The sequence below is a fragment of the Natator depressus genome, chromosome 4, assembly GCF_965152275.1.
Source record: "Natator depressus isolate rNatDep1 chromosome 4, rNatDep2.hap1, whole genome shotgun sequence".
NCBI lineage: Eukaryota > Metazoa > Chordata > Testudines > Cheloniidae > Natator > Natator depressus.
This window is the reverse complement of record NC_134237.1, coordinates 67,916,100-67,934,310: the sequence shown is the minus strand read 5'-3', so window position 1 is coordinate 67,934,310 and position 18,211 is coordinate 67,916,100. Positions and strand designations below refer to the sequence as shown.

At 39.1% G+C, this 18,211-nt stretch overlaps 1 protein-coding gene across 4 annotated transcripts in view; it reads left to right on the top strand.

The window, feature by feature from the left end:
- SPOCK3 (SPARC (osteonectin), cwcv and kazal like domains proteoglycan 3) overlaps positions 1-18,211 on the top strand; it is a 390,950-nt gene that overhangs the window by 136,630 nt on the left and 236,109 nt on the right. For all 4 annotated transcript variants that reach the window (XM_074951110.1, XM_074951111.1, XM_074951109.1 and 1 more), the window contains exon 3: positions 17,037-17,082. In XM_074951110.1, the coding sequence (XP_074807211.1) occupies positions 17,037-17,082 (46 nt within the window). The remainder of the gene's footprint in view (positions 1-17,036; positions 17,083-18,211) is intronic.

Genomic DNA, 18,211 nt, shown 5'->3' with positions numbered 1-18,211 from the left:
GACCTACTGATGGTTCCTGTGGTTCTAGTCCAGCTGTTTGTTTTTGAGGATCGTTAAGAAGTACAAGGCATTACAACTACCCCTAAGCAGTATTAGGGCTTTTTGTTAAAAACAGTATACTTTTTTTAAACAAAATGTATTAAGGCTACAGCCCTATTAGGATACCAAGGGTAAAAGTCTTCAGTAACTGGAGACTACATAATTTAGGGAAAGGTTAATAGGATGTGGAATCTTTACACAGTAGGTCAACTATTCAAATCTAGCTCAGGTAGGTGGTGACTATAATTTATCATTATCTATTTGATGTTGAGGTGAGCTTGGCTATCTTGGTAAACTGCAAGGTAGCCTATTGGGAACTATCAATTATTGTGGTGGTCTCCCTACAGCTTTTCTCTCTCAAGCTCGTACTTAGCACCATTCATTCATGAGCATTAGATTGTGTGCCCTCACTCACATACTCTTGCACACTAATAGCAGTAGCAAAGTTTTAATTGTTAATGTCATGGTCCATAAAGTACAGAAGTTCAGCTTGTGTTTTCTGAACTGATTTTCCTTACGAGGGAATTGTGTAGAAAGATAAGAATTCAATTTGTGCTAAACAAATGCCCTCTGTTTTACTTTTCCAACAGTAGACTATGATGATTGCTTTCTTCTGAGAACTGTTTGGAGTAACTCAATGTTCTATTCATAAAGCTTGGCAACGTCCTGTGATGTATTTAAATTGTTCTGCATTACTGAACATGTCTGCAATTTTTTATATGTGATATGCAGTAGCCATTATTTAACATACATAACCATGGCTAAAGTTAAAGTATATTCCTTGTTAATGAACAACAGTCTGCTTACAAATGTTTACATCTTTCATCAATGTCTTTCATCAATGTGCAAAGATACTGCACATTAGGCATGGGCAAATAGCCCAATGTTCTTATTTTTGAGGAATAATTGGACCTCCTGATTGCAAATATCACTGCTCTCCTTTATGTAGTAATTTATCTTCTCTCCCTTGCTCTGCTGGTGATCTGAAAGGCTACTAAACATCAGAAGGTTTGCTCTGGTTCACTGAAGGTGTTAGAGAAGTTGCTGGGAATTTCACTTGGTGTTGGGTGATAAACAGTCCATGCCAATTACTGAGCTTGACTAGTTTGAAGTTTTAATAAGAAAGTTTTAGGACTAAATATTACCACTTTAATTAAGCATAAAAAAGGGAGATCAAGTAGGATAGCATAATGATCAATTACCTAGTCTTGGGGCTTAGGCTGTTTCTGTCATCCTCCGATCCATGCTGGTCTGACCTGGTGTAAGTTGCTCCACCCCGCTTTGTTAAACTCACATCCTTTATACCTTGTCTCGAAACGTCACATAGGTGCAGATAATTAAAACTACCTCATTTATAGGCATTCTGTTCTAAATATATTTTCTGACACACTAATTCAGAATCTTTTTAACTGATGCATTTTTGCTTACCCCAATTAGAGTTTTAGGAGGATATCTCCTTATTTATCTTATTTTTAAGCCATTACTATTCTCTTCCTTACTCAGTCCATCTTTTTTTTTTTCCATTGTTTTCATGTGTTCCAGTGTTCCTGACAACAGTTGTCATATTCTTACTTATCTGCTTCTTGTGACCTTGGAGTTACTAGTTGGCTAGTTCTGTTCGTTCAGTAACCAGCCACCCTACTGTGTTTTACTAGGAAAGTGTGCACCTCACTAGTAAATCACACATTTGTCTTGTTTGCTTCATCCTGTTATCTACACAGACTAAGAACCCACTGTAAACGAGACACCAACCAACTTTGACTTTTTACAGCCTTTGAAAGCTGTGTCAACAAGACCCCTAGGGAAAGCAGAAAAGTTCTTTTTTATTTTAACAGGTTTCAGAGTAACAGCTGTTACCAACAGGAGAGTGGGGTGGGAGGAAGTTTTGTTTCATGGTCTCTCTGTGTGTATATAATGTCTTCTGCAGTTTCCACGATATGCTATGCATCCGATGAAGTGAGCTGTAGCTCACGAAAGCTCATGCTCAAATAAACTGGTTAGTCTCTAAGGTGCCACAAGTACTCCTTTTCTTTTTTCTTTTTATTTTAAGTTTTCTTATAACAGTATTACATATACAATATCTACTTCTCTAATATCATTTAATATTTATTTATCTAATACAGACTTCTATCTAATATAGACTTCTTTACACTTGAAGACCATGTAAAAGGGAGAGACACAAATCTATCCCCTCTCCTACATGATTGGAAAGCATGGATGGTCCTGAGCTAGTGTAAGCATGTCAAATGACCTAACAGTTTCTTGATGAGGAAGAGCCTGTTTGGGTCTTGATAGAGTTTAGCAAATAATATAACTCAATCTGCAATGCTCCTGAAAATTAGGCAGTCCCAGATATATGCTATTTTTTCTATGGAGACTAATGACTTTTCAATACAATATTTCTATTTTTCCTGAACGTTGTGAAATTAGACTTCCCTTTATCATAAGCCCTACACAGACGCAATGTGACTAGTAATTTCCTAAAGAATTTACCATTGTATGATTCTGGTACCAGTTACCTGAAATGAGACCACTGAAAGCAGGAAATTGCAAAAATGTAATTAACTTGATGCTTAGTTTTTGCAATATATTAAGCAGATAACTCTGGAGGAGAAGCCTTCAATAACGTAAGTGCCAGCCCTGAATGAATAAGTCAAATGTTTAACCAAAAATATCACTTCTCAGTTTCTAGTTGTATCTTGGTATCTGAATATCTTTCAGGACTAGTGCATGAGTACACTGACTTTTGGTGCATATTCCATCTTTAATCTTTTTTCCCCTAAACGTTTTCCATCCTTGCACTTTAGCTCTCCATGAATAGGGGAAATGTCTACCTAGTTTACAAAGAAAGAATTTCTTAAATTAAAATGGGAAAGCATGCTGCTTTCCTTTTCCATTAGGTGTTAGCAACTTAGCTTTAACTGGAGGTAAACAATTACTGAACTATCCAACTCTTGTCTTCATAAATTCTATTCTATTCAGTATAGGCTTTTATACAGTGGTCATCATCACTGTCGTATCTGAGCGCCTTCCAGTAATGGCACTACACCTGTTCCTTCCCCACTCTGAACTCTAGGGTACAGATGTGGGGACCTGCATGAAAGACCCCCTAAGCTTATTCTTACCAGCGTAGGTTAAAATCTTCCCCAAGGTACAAACTTTGCCTTGTCCTTGAACTCCTATGCTGCCACTACCAAGCGTGTTAAACAAGGAACAGGGAAAGAGCCCACTTGGAGACGTCTTCCCCCAAAATATCCCCCCAAGCCCTACACCCCCTTTCCGGGTGAAGGCTTGATAAAAATCCTCACCAATTTGTACAGATGAGCACAGACCCAAACCCTTGGATCTTAAGAACAATGAAAAAATCAATCAGGTTCTTAAAATAATTTTAATTAAAGAAAGTGTAAAATGTTACACTAATAAAAATGATACCAACAGGATCTTGTAAGAGGGACAAGGCAAATTGCCACGTTTATTGTAAATACTACAAAATATTCCTATATGCAATGTCTATATAGATCCATTCACACGCACAAACATTCACACACAGGTTCTACAAAAAGGTTGTTATAGTTACCAGCCTAGACGTTGCTCATGCCAAGTCACTGGCCAGGTGGCCTGGACACGAGAGTGGAGCCGAGTCGTTGTCAGATGCGCATCCGATGCTCCTGGAGGGTGGTAGTAGAACCAGACTCAAAGAACACAGTCCCTGGACCCAATTTTTATAGGTCTCTGGTTCAATACAAGTCTATGGAAGTTGCTTCATCATGCTGAATTTACAGTTGAGATGACCATCATCAGCAGGTGGTACATCCATGATAGCTAGGTGTTATCTTCTTGTTCTTCCTTGATGCGTTTTGGGTGGATTCCGGTTCACCCTCCGGGGGTCATCTGGTTATTTCCACTTTGCATATTCTTTGGCCCATCGATACCAAGGTTGAAATTCTGAGGATTAGGCTGGTACCATTTACTAACCAATTATTTCCCTGCTTCAGGCTCTCAATTCCATGCACTCAGCATTCATTCTTTTACTTAACACAATCTATGACTCTTGATTCATTTAACAAGTTTTATCCCACTATCTATGTTTCCCTCTTTGGATACCAAGATTTACATAGGCATGACAAGGGGCCCCTGCGGGGGAAGAGCATCAGGTTGTTGTTTCAAGAACAGCATTGTTTTCTCAAAGTTCTTATCGCTTTCCAGCACAGATGCTTTGTCCTGTACCGGCCTGAAATAATTAGCACTTTGGCCTTGCATTTGTTACAGAGTGAAATTCAACAGCATGGAACTGATGATCATACCTTTTTACAATACCTGTAAACTCTTTTGTCTATCTTTATTTCTACTACTACATAATTATAATTCTGTCATACTTATATAACTTTGAGGGTGACCCCACAAAAAGAATCACCTCTGTAAAATCAGGATGGTAAATACCTTACAGGGTAATCAGATTCAAAACATAAAGAATCGCTTTAGGCAAAACCTTAAGTTACAAAAAGACACAAAAACAGGAATATACATTCCATTCAGCACAACTTACTTTACCAGCCATTAAACAAAAGGAAATCTAATGCATTTCTAGCTAGATTACTTACTAACTTAACAGGAGTTGTAAGTCTGCATTCCTGATCTGTTCCCGGAAAAAGCATCAGACAGACCCTCTGTTCTCCCCCCTCCAGATTTGAAAGTATCTTGTCCCCTCATTAGTCATTTTGGGTCAGTGCCAGTGAGGTTATCTTAGCTTCTTAACCCTTTACAGGTGAAAGGGTTTTGCCTCTGGCCAGGAGGGATTTTTATAGCACTGTATACAGAAAGGTGGTTACCCTTCCCTTTATTTTTATGACAACACCTCTGTCAAATGTTTGTTCTATCATCCCTGCCTCAGAGAGAGAGACTCGTGGAGTGCAGTACCGTATGCTGGTAGGTTTTTTTAAAAATATAAATGTACCTGTAGCTCTTTGTTTTTACATTGGAGAAGGTAAGGTGAAATGCACCTCAGACTTGGAGTGGAAGGTAGTATGGTTTTTGATGGTCCTTCATTCTTGGGGGAGTTCATTACGCAGTCTTGGATCACCCTGGAGAAAGGTCTGTCTCACACACAGATGAGCTTTGCTTTTGTTGTTGAGAATTTCATTGTGCCAAAGGAGTGTAGTTGTTGACCAGAGTCTTCATCTCGGAGCTTTAGATGGTCTTTTAGATATCCTGGGACCAGGTTATGGAGCACTTTGAAAATAAGGACTGAGACCTCGAACTTGATTCAGAATTCCATGGGAAGTCAGTGTAAAGGGCAGTGGACAGGTTTGATGTGTTTGTGGTAGCCTGTGTTTCTGAGGAGATGTGCTGAAGCATTCTGAATTAGTTGAGGCTTCATGCCCAGGTATAATGCATGGCTGTAATCCATCTGAGAGGTAACATGCATTAACTGAGGCCAGGTCTTTGTCTGATATACAGATGTATATCTTCACGATCAGTCCGCTTACAGATTCTTAAACATAGGCCACATCTGTTTAGTATGATATAAGCACATTTTTTCCTCATTGCCCATGTGATCTTCCTTTCTGAATCTGGTGACATCCTTTTCTTTCCCTTATTCTTGTTTTTACATCTGTGCATCTTTTTTGCTGCACTCTTAGATATGCTATAAGTATAGACATGTAAGAGCTGGAAGGGACCTTGTCTGGCACCTGTGCTGAGGTAGGAAAGAGTAAACCTACACCATCCCTGACAGGTTTTTGTCCAACCTGTTCTTTAAAACCTGAGTGATAGAGATGGGGAAGGGAGAAATTCCACAACCTTCCTTGGGAACCTATTCCAGTGCTTAACTATCCTTATAGTTAGAAAGGTTTTCCTAATAGCTAACCTAAACCTCCCTTGCTGCAGATTAAGCCCATTACTTTTCCATGTCCATGGAAGATAGAATTGATCAATTGATCACATCCTAACAGACTTTAACCTATTTGAAGACTGTTATCAAGTCCTCCATTAGTCATCTTTTCTTAAGACTGAACATGCCCAGTTTTTTTTTCTTTCTTCGTAGATCAGGTTTTCTAAACCTTTGATCATTTTTGTTGCTCTTATCTGGAAACTCTCTCCAATTTGTCCATGTCTTTCCTAAAGTGTGGCACCCAGAGCTGGACACAGTACTCCAGCTGAGGCCTCATCAGTGCTGAGTAAAACAGGACAATTATCTCCTGTGTCTTACATACAACACTCCTGTTAATACACCCCAAAATGCTATTAGGTTTTTTTTTTTTTGTAACTGCATAACATCGTTGACTCATATTCAGTTTGTGATCCACTAGAACCCCCAGATCCTTTTCAGCAGGACTATTACCTACCCAGTTATTCCCCATTTTATATTTGTGCGTTCAGTTCTTTGCACTTTGTACTTGCTTTTATTGAATTTCATATTGTTGATTTCAGGCCAATTCTCCAATTTGTCAAGATGGTTTTGAATGTTAATCCTGCCCATGAAAGTGATTTGCAACCCCTCCTGCTTTGGTGTCATCCACAGATTTTATAAGCAGTCTCCACTCCATTATCCAATACATTAATGAAAATAATGAACAGTTCTGGACTCAGGAACTGATTCCTTTGGGACCCCACTAAATGCTCCCTCCCAGCTGGATAGTGAACCATTGATAAATATTCTGGGCGTATGGTCTTTCAACCAGTTGGGTACCTATATTACAGTAATTTCATCTAGACCATATTTCCCTAGTTTATGACAATGTCCTAATGTGTGTCTTGCCTTTTTTGTTTTGTTATTTCTCAGTCCTCTCCAAGTCAGAGAGCCTTCTAAGTGGGGCATTTCACATCTCTATAGCAACTGGATGCAGAACAGATCTTGGCTCTGAACCTGGGTTTAGGACAGCCCCTCAGGAAGAGCTCTTCAAGAGTCTGTGGCTCCAAATGGCAAAAATAGCAGATTCCGTTTTTAGCAGAGCTTTCACAGGAGCTGTAGAAGACTTTTAATTAAAAACCTGTTTATTCCTTGGCTTCCACACTTTTCTTAATCTTTTTTTAAACTTAAAAAATGCTTTCTTAGAAGGGTTTGGAGGACAGACCTCTCCCTCCCCACTGAGTCATGGCAGACAGACAATGACCACAGCCAGTGTGTGGGAAGAGACATGAGGAGACTGTTTTGCAGGCCTCTGGAAGACTGAGACCATGCCAGAATCAGTGGCATGGAGCCAAGGATAAGATTTTCAAAGCCCCCTGCCTCTCCTCTGGACATGGGACTCCTATTCCCACAACTTGCAAAGGAACCAGGAACCAAATATGAGATCCTTGAATCTCAGAGGAAGGCATGACTCCCCTGTTGCACCCAAGGAAACAATTGCCTACCCAGATATAGGCAGGTTCTGTGTCAAGATGGTTGAAAAGGTTGCAAAGCATCCCTCTTTCCCACAGGCTGTTTTTACGTGCAAGTCCACAGCTACCATGAAACTTGCTAGCTTCTGTGACCTTTCTGATATCATTTGGCCCCAGTGGCTCTGGCTTAGTCTCCTCCAGGTCTGTCAGTCCCCACCAAGGCCATATCCAGCAGCAGAGACCGTGGGATGAAATAATTTGGATCCCCTTCTCTGGGGGAAGGGTTTACCACCTCTTCTTATTTTCCTCAGGGAGCTATATGCCTGCAGACTGTCCTTTCATTTTCCTTGGTAATGCTTTCTCTCCCATACAGGGCCCCTCTCCATTTCTCTCAGGTGGCTTGGCTCAAGGACTCATGACTTGTATTGCTCACAATCCGCTCTTAAAGAGAAAGCACAAAGTCTTAAAAAAATTTGAGAGTCTCCCCTCTAGATCTTCTAAAGTTGGAGCGTTGAGTGTCATACTTCATTTTTATCTGTGCTTCCCGGAATAGGGGGAATGCTGAGTTCACAGGTGCTCATTTTTAAAAATGAAACAAAAATACAAACCAACCAAACAAACCCACCACCTTGCAAAGTCCATTTAAAAGCCATGTAATTCTTCCTCATCTGATTTGAGTGTGCGAATAAAGTGGAAGGAGAATTCCTAGGCAGATGTACTTGTACTTAAGGTACTTGCTCTGCCTAATGTTAAGTTGGCTGCAGCCTCTTCAGTAGGGGCATTGTAATAGCAGCTGAGGGAATTAATACATTCTTTATTATCCTCTTTATAAAAACCTCTTCAAATACATTAAAAGGTTGCTATAAAGAGGATTGGTGTATACATTGTTCTCCTCCTTAAACAAGAAGTAGTGGGCTTAAATTGAAGCAAGGGAGACTTAAGTTAGTCATTGGGAAAAACCTCCTACCTGTAAGAGTAGTTAAGCATTGGAACAAATTACTTAGGGAGGATGTGGAATCTGTCACTGGAGGTTTCAAGAACAGATTAGACAAGCACTTTTCAGGGATAATACTTAGTCCTGCCTCAGTGCTGGGGACTTGAGTTGATGACCTGCTGAGGTCACTTCTAGTCCTACATTTCTATGAATCTGGGAGCTCATGTTCAGCTGACTATCCACCATGATCCCCAAATCTTTTTCAGAGTCACAGTTTATCAGGATAGGGTACCCCCTCATGTAATCCTAGATGTATACATTGGAATTTATCAGTAATAAAACTAAGTCAACCCCCCCTTTTATTTTTATATATATATAATATCAAGTTAGTCTGACAGGATTTATTTTCCATAAACCCATGTGGATTAGCATTAATTATGTTGCCCTCCTTTAATTCTTTGACTCCCATATCAGCCTCTTCATTATCTTGCCTGATCAATGTCAAACTGATAAGTGTATAATTACTCTGGTCATCTCATTAACGCTTTTTAAATATTGGCACAACATTACCTTTTTTTCTGTGTCTTCTGGAACGTCCCCATGTTCCAAGATTTATTGAAAGTCAACATTAATGGTCCAGCAAGCTCCTCAGCTGGCTTTCTTAAATCTATTGCATGCAAGTTTGTGCAATATTATTGATAATTCTACCATTTCCATTTAGTAATGGAGCAGTACCATTGTCAGGATTGTTTTTGTTCCTAATATGTTTTTAAAAAATCCATCTTATTGTCCTTAACTTTTTTGTTACAGATTTCTCCTTGTGTCCCTTTGCTTCCCTTATCAACTTTCTACAATTCCTACTTTCTGATTTGTATTCACTACTATCAACTTTGACTTTCTTCAATTTGGTATATATTATTTTTATTTTATTTTTTACAGCTGCCTTCACTTCCCTCTAAATTATGGCATTTTTTAACCAATATGTCCTCCTTTCTCAATTCTAGGGTTGTTGCTTTTTCGGCTTCTAGAAGGTGTTCCTAAACAATTCCCAATTATCATTAACACGGGAGAAAAGAGATTCAAACATGATGGAGGAGAAGGTGGTCCTCTTATTTCAGAAATGTGCTCAAAGTCTATTCCCATCTTAGCCACTGTGTGTAAAGATGCTAAAGAAAAAACATGAAGGAATAGGCCACAGTAATTATAATAATGTATTAATAAACCCTGATGTCATGGTTCTCAGATTTGATTTAGATGTAACTGGAACCTCTCTTCAAACTCCCAACAAACACACAAAACTAGGTCCTATCCTGAATCAATATCCAATGCTGCCTAACCAGTCAGCTGGGAAGCTGAAAGGAAGGAACTACGTTCCATGAATCTGGTGTCTTGGAGGAAATTCACAAATTATATCTCTATAACATTTGAGGTTCAGATCTTGGTGTTTCGAGGGACACACATCAGGGGAAGGTCATATGGAGAAAAGAACATTTTAGTGTTTTTTTTACAAGGTGGTCTGACCTTGGGGGGCTCCCGGTCCGTATTTCTTGGAAAGAAAAGTCAGTAGCTGTAGGCATATTGCACTGTAAGAAACCCAGGAGAACTCTTATCAGTCTCACATAATAAATAACTGGAGACTACCACTCTGATCAGTCGTCTGGGAATATGCAGGTTCCTTTCATGATCTTTAGCCGTGTACTACAAATCCTTATAAAATAAACTTTCAGCTTCACAGCTGATAGGTCTCTTCCTCTTCTTGCTGCAAGTGTTTTGTCTACTTGAAACTTCCTTATCCATTGGAGTCTGGGAACTTGGCATGTTCTCAATGAGACTACAGTTACATGTTCTATCAAACATGATAGTTCAAGGAACTATCCACGTCTCCGTCCCTGAGGTCACTACCTTCTTCCTTATATAATAGGAATGGGTGGTGAAAAGAACGGTGGTGATTGTGCACAAAGAGATCACACACATCTTATGAGGAGGTCTTTAAGGCTGCTAGAGGGTCTTCCATCCACACTTCCTCAAACACTCTGGGGTTAACATCCTCACCCCTTCTCAGCAGTGTTTGGTAGAAGCATGTTATAGAACAGGATGCCCCAGTTCTTTTTCAATTCTGCATGAATGAATTGAATCCTCCCCCTCCCTATGGATGATAGACAGTCTTCACAGTGGGATGTAGAAAGCAGTAAGGCTGACATGGAAAGGACTGAGAGAAGGAAAATTATGCCCAGGGTTGTTTTATTAGCTATTGTTTGTCAAATAGTTTGAAAAGAAAGTGAGTGTTCCTGCAGGATTGGTGGAGAGTTGCGGAAGAGGGAATATTGGCATCTGTCCCGGTTTCATGTCAAGATTCTGCTGCAAGTGGCTTGAATTGTAAAGCACTTCTTAATGGTATTTTCAGGGATGTTTCATGCCTGTTAATCGACTGAAAGGATTGTTAATAAATAATGTCTTTACAGTAGCCTTTGTCCTCTTTTAGTATATTTTGATACTTTTTTTGTTTTTGAGAGCACCAATTGCTTTTCAAGAATGGGGTGGGGTGGGCGGGGGGAAGGGAGTCAGTCAAAATGTAACTGTTGGTTTTATATTTGCTGAAATGTGTGTCAGATAAATTGCTTGTATACTTATCCTGTCAGAAAAATCCAGAAAGGAGAAACAAAAATGTCACCCACCCACATCAACCAGGTGGGAGAAATAGATGGGGCTGGTGGTGAAAGGGGGGTGGTCCCAGTAGCAAGGGAGGGAGACTCTTGCCAAGGGACATTAAGTAGCTCCTCTCCTTGGGAGTCTCTGGCATCCATTGTCTAGCTGGTAGAGAGAGGTGCTGATTAGCCAGCATTCTTCAGCTTGTAGGATTTAGCCTAGTACAGGGGCCAGGTGGAGCCTCTTTTGGCTCTGTTCCAGCAGATCACTCTACCCACCTGAACCAGGAATGGGAATCTGGCCTGACAGATGCTGCGGGTCTGACTGATTTGCCTGTTCAGGGAGTCAGGAAGGAATTTTTTCTCCCATGGGCCAATTGGCAGAGGATAGGGAGTTATTTTATCTGCCTTGCCGTACCTTCAAGCCACAGTGAATTGAGCAGGAACATGCTTTCCTTATGATCTGGTTAGCTGCTTTTTGCCTTTTTTAGACACTTTCGTTAAGGCCATCTGATTATCAAACCACGTAAGAACATAAAAACATCCATACTGGGTCAGACCAAAGGTCTATCTAGCTGAGTGTCCTCTCTTCCGACAGTGGCTAATGCCAGGTGCCCCAGAGGGAATGAACACAACAGGTAATCATCAAGTGATCCATACCCAGTCGCTCATTCTCAACTTCTGGCAAATAGGGGTTAGGGACACCATCCCTGCCAATCCTGTCTAATAGCCATTGATTGACCTATCCTCCATGAACTTATCTAGGTTTTTTTGTTTTTGTTTTGTTTTTGTTTAACCCTAAATGGATAGTTCATTTTGAATAGGACAAGCCATTTGGGAAATGCCCCAAAATATATTGGTTTCCTCCTACAGTTAAACACTTATTTTAGAGAAACTTCTATTTGTAGGATCACCAGATCACGATGATCCTGATTCAGCAAGGTACTTAAGCAGGTCCCTAACTTCTTAAGCATGTTAGTCGTCCCACTGAAGTCTATAAAGTTATGGCTAATATGGGTAGTATGTCATCTTAAGTATATGGGAATTTAGAGAATTGTGGAGGTGTCACTTTCAGTTTCAATGAGACTGTCACTGTGAAAACACACATCCTCTAGGTGTCTGATGGAAAAACAATGCAATCTCAGACATGTTTCAGAACTGACCTCACCTTGCACCTGTATGTGCTCGGGCTATGTAGGGACAAGAACAAGACAACCAAGAAAGAAAGAGGTTGTATCTTCATCTAATTTCATTCTTGGATCCAAAATCCTGAGAAATTAGCTTCTGGCATATACAGCTTATCTGGGGACACTGTGGTTAGGAAGAATCCTAAGATAATTATCGCCAACCTTCACTATAGACATGAACCATATGTGTGACCATTTATAGTTTTATACTATATTAAAGTTATGAAATAATGAGATTTAGTAAATTATATTTTCTTGCTGACTGAGTAGCAAATTGAATTTTATAGTATGTAGAATCTTCTTGGTGGAAGCAATATTTCTGAAAAGACTAGCATGTCAAAGTATTATAAAGATGGTTGACACTACAAGTTTTAGGAACAATGAAATATTTGTTGAACTCCTACTTACTGAGCAAGTACCAAAAATCTTCATCTAATAACTAGTTAACATTTTTATTTTGTGTTTAGGGCACATAGGCCTTCTTGTAAAAATGTCCATTTTTAAATGGATTTTGTGTTTAAGTAAGGGTTGTTTTGGTGACAATTGGTTTGGAAAAGCAATAAAGGTATATTATATCAATGGAATATACTCTAGTAGGTTGGAACCACATATAGTTTACTTTAGGAAAAATAAGGGTTTTGACTAACAAGTTAACTTTTTACAAGTTTTCTACTTCTGAGGTATGTTTTGGCACAAATGCCCTTCCTTAATTATTTACTGTAGTTGAAATTGCTGTGTTACGACTTACTGTAAAGAAAAGCATAGGTAATCTGCACTCATTCAGTTGTATGATTGAGATGGTTGACTCGATATATTTTGGGTATTTTGCTATTTCTCTGGATTAACGTTAGTGTTCCATGTTCTAGGGAAATAGTTGGGTGTTAGTGTTAACGTACAAGTAGCGATCATAATTGCTTCCATTTGTCTGCTTTTGCAGAATAGAGCATTTTCTTAATTATAATCATTCTGTTTTTTCAGCACCTTAGTAATAAAAACATTATCTGAATCCAATCAAATTTTCAATTAAATGTATTACAGTAAAGTGGAGATTCATAAAAAGAAAATACCAGTTAGTCTACCATGTCATTTATTCCTTCAGGTGTGAAGCAGTGTGTACAGAAAAAAATAAAGAAATAAAAATGCTAGTGGTAATATGTTTTGTGTTGCTTTTATGAGCACTTTCATCAAACATTTTTTCTGCTTTTATAATGATTAAATTAGCAAATATCAAATTAGCAAACAAAATTTCAGATATGCAGATTGAGAATGTCTTCTCTTCCCATCGCCAAAAGTCAACTGTGCTTAATATACATTGTATATGAATGAAAGCAACAGCAAATAAGGTGACTCACATGTTCCTGTTTGCAGAACGCAAAGTATCTTATTTCTCATTTTTTAAAAAAATCTGACAGTCAGTGGACTGTCCATAAAATGGTGTAAATATTTTAGGCATTTCAGAAAAGAGGATTTTTAAAACTTTTTATTTATTTATTTTTGTCAGTGCTATGTCTTATCATAGCTAACAAAATGCATCAGATACAGAAAATAAATGATGGAAGTGAATTTTTTAAATAATTTACCTTTGAAGACAATAGAAATAAAAGAAAGAAAATGAAAAAAAAAATGCCTTGAACACACACCATTTTGTTAGAGTGTGTGTGTGTGTGTGTGTGTGTATTATGTAAAATATATACACATAAATATACCATATAGCCCCACAGCAATTTTAAATTGGAAAAGACTGATTTTTAGCCCTTAGATTTTTAGCACCTTATTCAGATTTTTCTTTTAATGTAACATTATCTACAAAATTACTTTTGACTTCTGGAACTTTCCTAATATGCTAGGCCCTAGCTCCACACAGCTGAACCTATTTGAAGTTAATGTGGCACAGCACAAAGGTCCACCCATGTATGTCTGATCGGAGACTTATTGAATAAACTGTAAGATGCAACACTAAGGATGAAATTCTGGCCTCACTGAACTCATTGGCAAAAGTCCCCTTGACTTCAGTGGTCCAAGTTTTCTGTTGAAGAATTGAAGGGAAACTAAGTTGCAATCTCACCAGCCTGATATGTTACAAGTTAATCACAGAAATGATGTACTTAAAGTTTGTTATAGGTATTCCTCTGTTCAGCTGATTCATTGATCATCATTTACATTGAGTACTCCTTCAGCTTTTATAATGAACATTATATAGACCAAGGCTCTCAACACATGGCCCGTGGGGTTATTTTCGGCAGCCCGCCAAGCTCCCCTCCCCCCAGCGTGCTGTGTCCCCACTCCTCTGCCTACCTCCAGGCGCTGAGCACTCTCCAGGAGGGAGGGGGGAGGAGTGGGGAACTGTGCGCGCAGGGGAGGAGGCGGAGAAGAGGCGGGGCCGGGCGGGGATTTGGGGAAGGGGTTGGAATAGGGGCAGGGAGGGGGCGGAGTTGGAGTGGGGACTTTGGGGAAGGGGTTGGATTGGGGTGGGAAGAGGCAGGGCAGGGGCGGGGCCTCATGGAAGGGGTGGAGTGGGGGCGGAGCAGCGGTGGGGGGGTGTCAGTGATGCGGCCCTCGGGCCAATGTACTAGTCCTCGTGGTGATTCGAGTTTGAGATCCCTGATATAGACAGAAAATAGAGAATCCACACTTTGATAAGGAGGAATACAACCAGAAAAACAACTATCATTTATCATTTCTGTTCAGCTTTCATAAACTTTTATAACATTGTTTTATTTTCTCCCATTTTATATTGCTGTATTTTTTTTTTTTCAAGAATGGAACAAAGGCAGGCAAACAAAAGTATACTACAGTGCAGACTGTTAACTTGTACAACAGTCACAACCATCAACATTAGGGTAGAGGACTGCTTCCCACTTTAAGGTTCTGTTCTTTTTTTTTTTCCCATTCCAAGGTTGGCGTGGCTTAGCATAGGATCATGAACTCAGTGTATATGATACAAATGTATTGTAAAAATAAGTTTTATTAACACCATGCATGAAAGATCTGTTTTATACTATAACCGCTTTTTTGCATCGATGTGAAACCAAATTTTAGTGTATTTTTCACTATTTCCTCACCTGAGCAAATATATTTTCTCCCTTAAAGCTGTATTTGATAACTCTTTAACTTATCATGAACATATGGACAGTTGTAATATACATTTTGCCTCTAATTGAGATTTCAGTACCCATTGCTTGGTGTTTGTTAGAGGATCTCAGCACAGAAACTTTTGGGTAAAGGCATGTCTCTTTATTTCCAGTGTTATGAAAAGATCTGGTCAAGCTTTTGTAGTTTTTGTTTGTTACAAAAAAAAAAAAAGGGGGGGGGGAGAATAGAGTTGCTGGTTGGTAATTTATCCAACGGTTAACTAATCATAGTAAATAAACTTTATGTAGATGTTCTGATGTCCGGTAAAATCTATTTGAGATTATTCTAGAAAAGGCATAAAGTAGAATTGAATATATTTCTGAGATTCCATCAGTTTTCCCAATCTTCATCTTGTATCTCTAGTGTCAGTGGGTACATCAAAGAATTAAGCTATTGGTATGTATTGTTGTTGTGGTTAGATGCTTGGCTGCATGTGTGTGTTTCCTCTCTGTGCTGCCCCACCCCTGTGCAAACAGCTGGTATGGCAGACCTCGAGTGAACCGCCCAATTACCACAAGATTCATTAAGGGACAAAGGCACCTAGCCAGGTTTATTGTCGACAAAGCACGGTACTAGTATTCCGCAGACTTTACCGGACCGCTAATACATGTGTGCCTGTAACAATGAACGAGCTCAGTGAATGGCAGAACTTTCTGTTTCTCCCTAGGCCAAAGAAAAATACTTCCTCTGAAATACATCTTTATACCCTGATACAAACAAGTTAGTTCTGCCTCTCTAACATAGTTAGTTACTGCCCCCTAATGTGGCTAATTATTACCCATTACCTTGTACATGATGGTTTAATTAAAACGTTTTTACTGTATACTGTCATCCTGACCGTATCTTTTTAGGAAGGGTCAGTGTGTTTCTTTTATTCTTGGGGAACGTTTTTGTACCATCCTTGATATTGGGATGTTCTGGTACCACTTAATATCAGGATGTTTGTGTGAGTTCTGTGTGGCTAGCACTTCTTAGAAATGTGTATTTTTGCAATATCAGCCTTGTTCTTGCCAAATTCTGTAAGCAGGTTCTGCCTCATACCAGACCTATGATACCGGGCTTATGTCTCAGGCTCTCTTCCTACTACAGTTGCAAATTTGTTATTTATTACTAAACATCTTAAAGTTTTACAATAAAGATGTTTGAATATTAGTTTTTATTCTCATGCACATAGCAAATACAAACATGATTTAATCAGGAGTCAGTCTTAATGGTTAGGCTGATTATTTGTTAAATGGAAATGGAGTGTTTGAGAGTATTGAGTGATTGGTATATTCTTGGAGAAAAATCTCTATGTACAACTCCTGTATAATTTGGAAATGTTTGTTGTAGACTACTTTTCTATTCATGATAACTTGAGAACTTAGCTTTTGACAAGTTCAGTATTAATGTAACATTCTGGTTTATTTTATTCAATAAGCTTGTTTGTTAACATTATAGAAACATATTTTAGATTCACATCATAATTACTGTAACATTTTATAAGCAGAAGTAAAACCTGCACATGGCTGTTGTATTTTCTTGCTTTTCATAATAGTATACATCATCTGTTTCAGTTAATGCTTGACATGGCATGTGAATTGTATTGTATGCTTGCTTTCTATTCCAAGCAAGCAGTGTGTTCTGTTTTGATAACTCTAACTTTTTTTTTTTATTGCTTGCCCCTTGCAGGAAGTAGAGGTTTGTATATATTTATCTTCTGCATTTTGCATTCCTTTTTTGTATGTATGCATTGATTTCTTATGTCATGTTAAATGTAGGCTGTTTTTCCCCTTCCAGGATGATTATTTCCGCACATGGAGTCCGGGTAAACCATTTGATCAAGGTAAGAAATTATCCTATTAAAAATGTATTACCATTGTAAACGCTTTAAAATGTATAATATTCCTTTTTAAAAATAATAACTCTCTACCTTTATGAAATTGTAAAGTCTTTTTGGTGTTACTCTGGTAGATTTAAAACAGGACCACAATGGGAAAGGTAGCATTCCAATTATTATATCCACAATTATTGTAACTAATTATTTCGGGAGAAAATAATGGGAGGGCAGTAGTAACCTATATAAGGTTGTTTAACACTTCCCATTATAAATATTTGTCAAGGGTTGGTTTTTTTTTTTCATTATAAATTTTATAGAGGTCAAACACTTCCATGATTTCATAGAATCGTAGAATATCAGGGATCTCAGGAGGTCATCTAGTCCAACCCCCTGCTCAAAGCAGGACCAATCCCCAACTAAATCATCCCAGCCTGGGCTTTGCCAAGCCTGACCTTAAAAACCTCAAAGGAAGGAGATTCTACCACCTCCCTAGGTAACGCATTCCAGTGCTGCTTCACCCTCCTAGTGAAAAAGTTTTTCCTAATATCCAACCTAAACCTCCCCCACGGCAACTTGAGACCATTACTCCTTGTTCTCTCATCTGCTACCACTGAGAACAGTCTAGATCCATCCTCTTTGGAACCCCCTTTCAGGTAGTTGAAAGAAGCTATCAAATCCCCCCTCATTCTTCTCTTCTGCAGACTACATAATCCCAGCTCCCTCAGCCTCTCCTCATAAGTCATGTATTCTAGTCCCCTAATCATTTTTGTTGCCCTCCGCGGGACGTTTTCCAATTTTTTCACATCCTCCTTGTAGTGTGGGTCCCAAAACTGGACACAGTCCTCCAGATGAGGCCTCACCAATGTTGAATAGAGGGGAACAATCATGTCCCTCCATCTGCTGGCAATGCCCCTACTTATACAGCCCAAAATGCCGTTCGCCTTCTTGGCAACAAGGGCACGCTGTTGACTCATTATCCAGCTTCTCGTCCACTGTAACCCCTAGGTCCTTTTCTGCAGAACTGCTGCCTAGCCATGTGGTCCTTAGTCTGTAGTGGTGCATGGGATTCTTCTGTCCTAAGTGCAGGACTCTGCACTCGTTTTTGTTGAACCTCATCAGATTTCTTTTGGCCCAA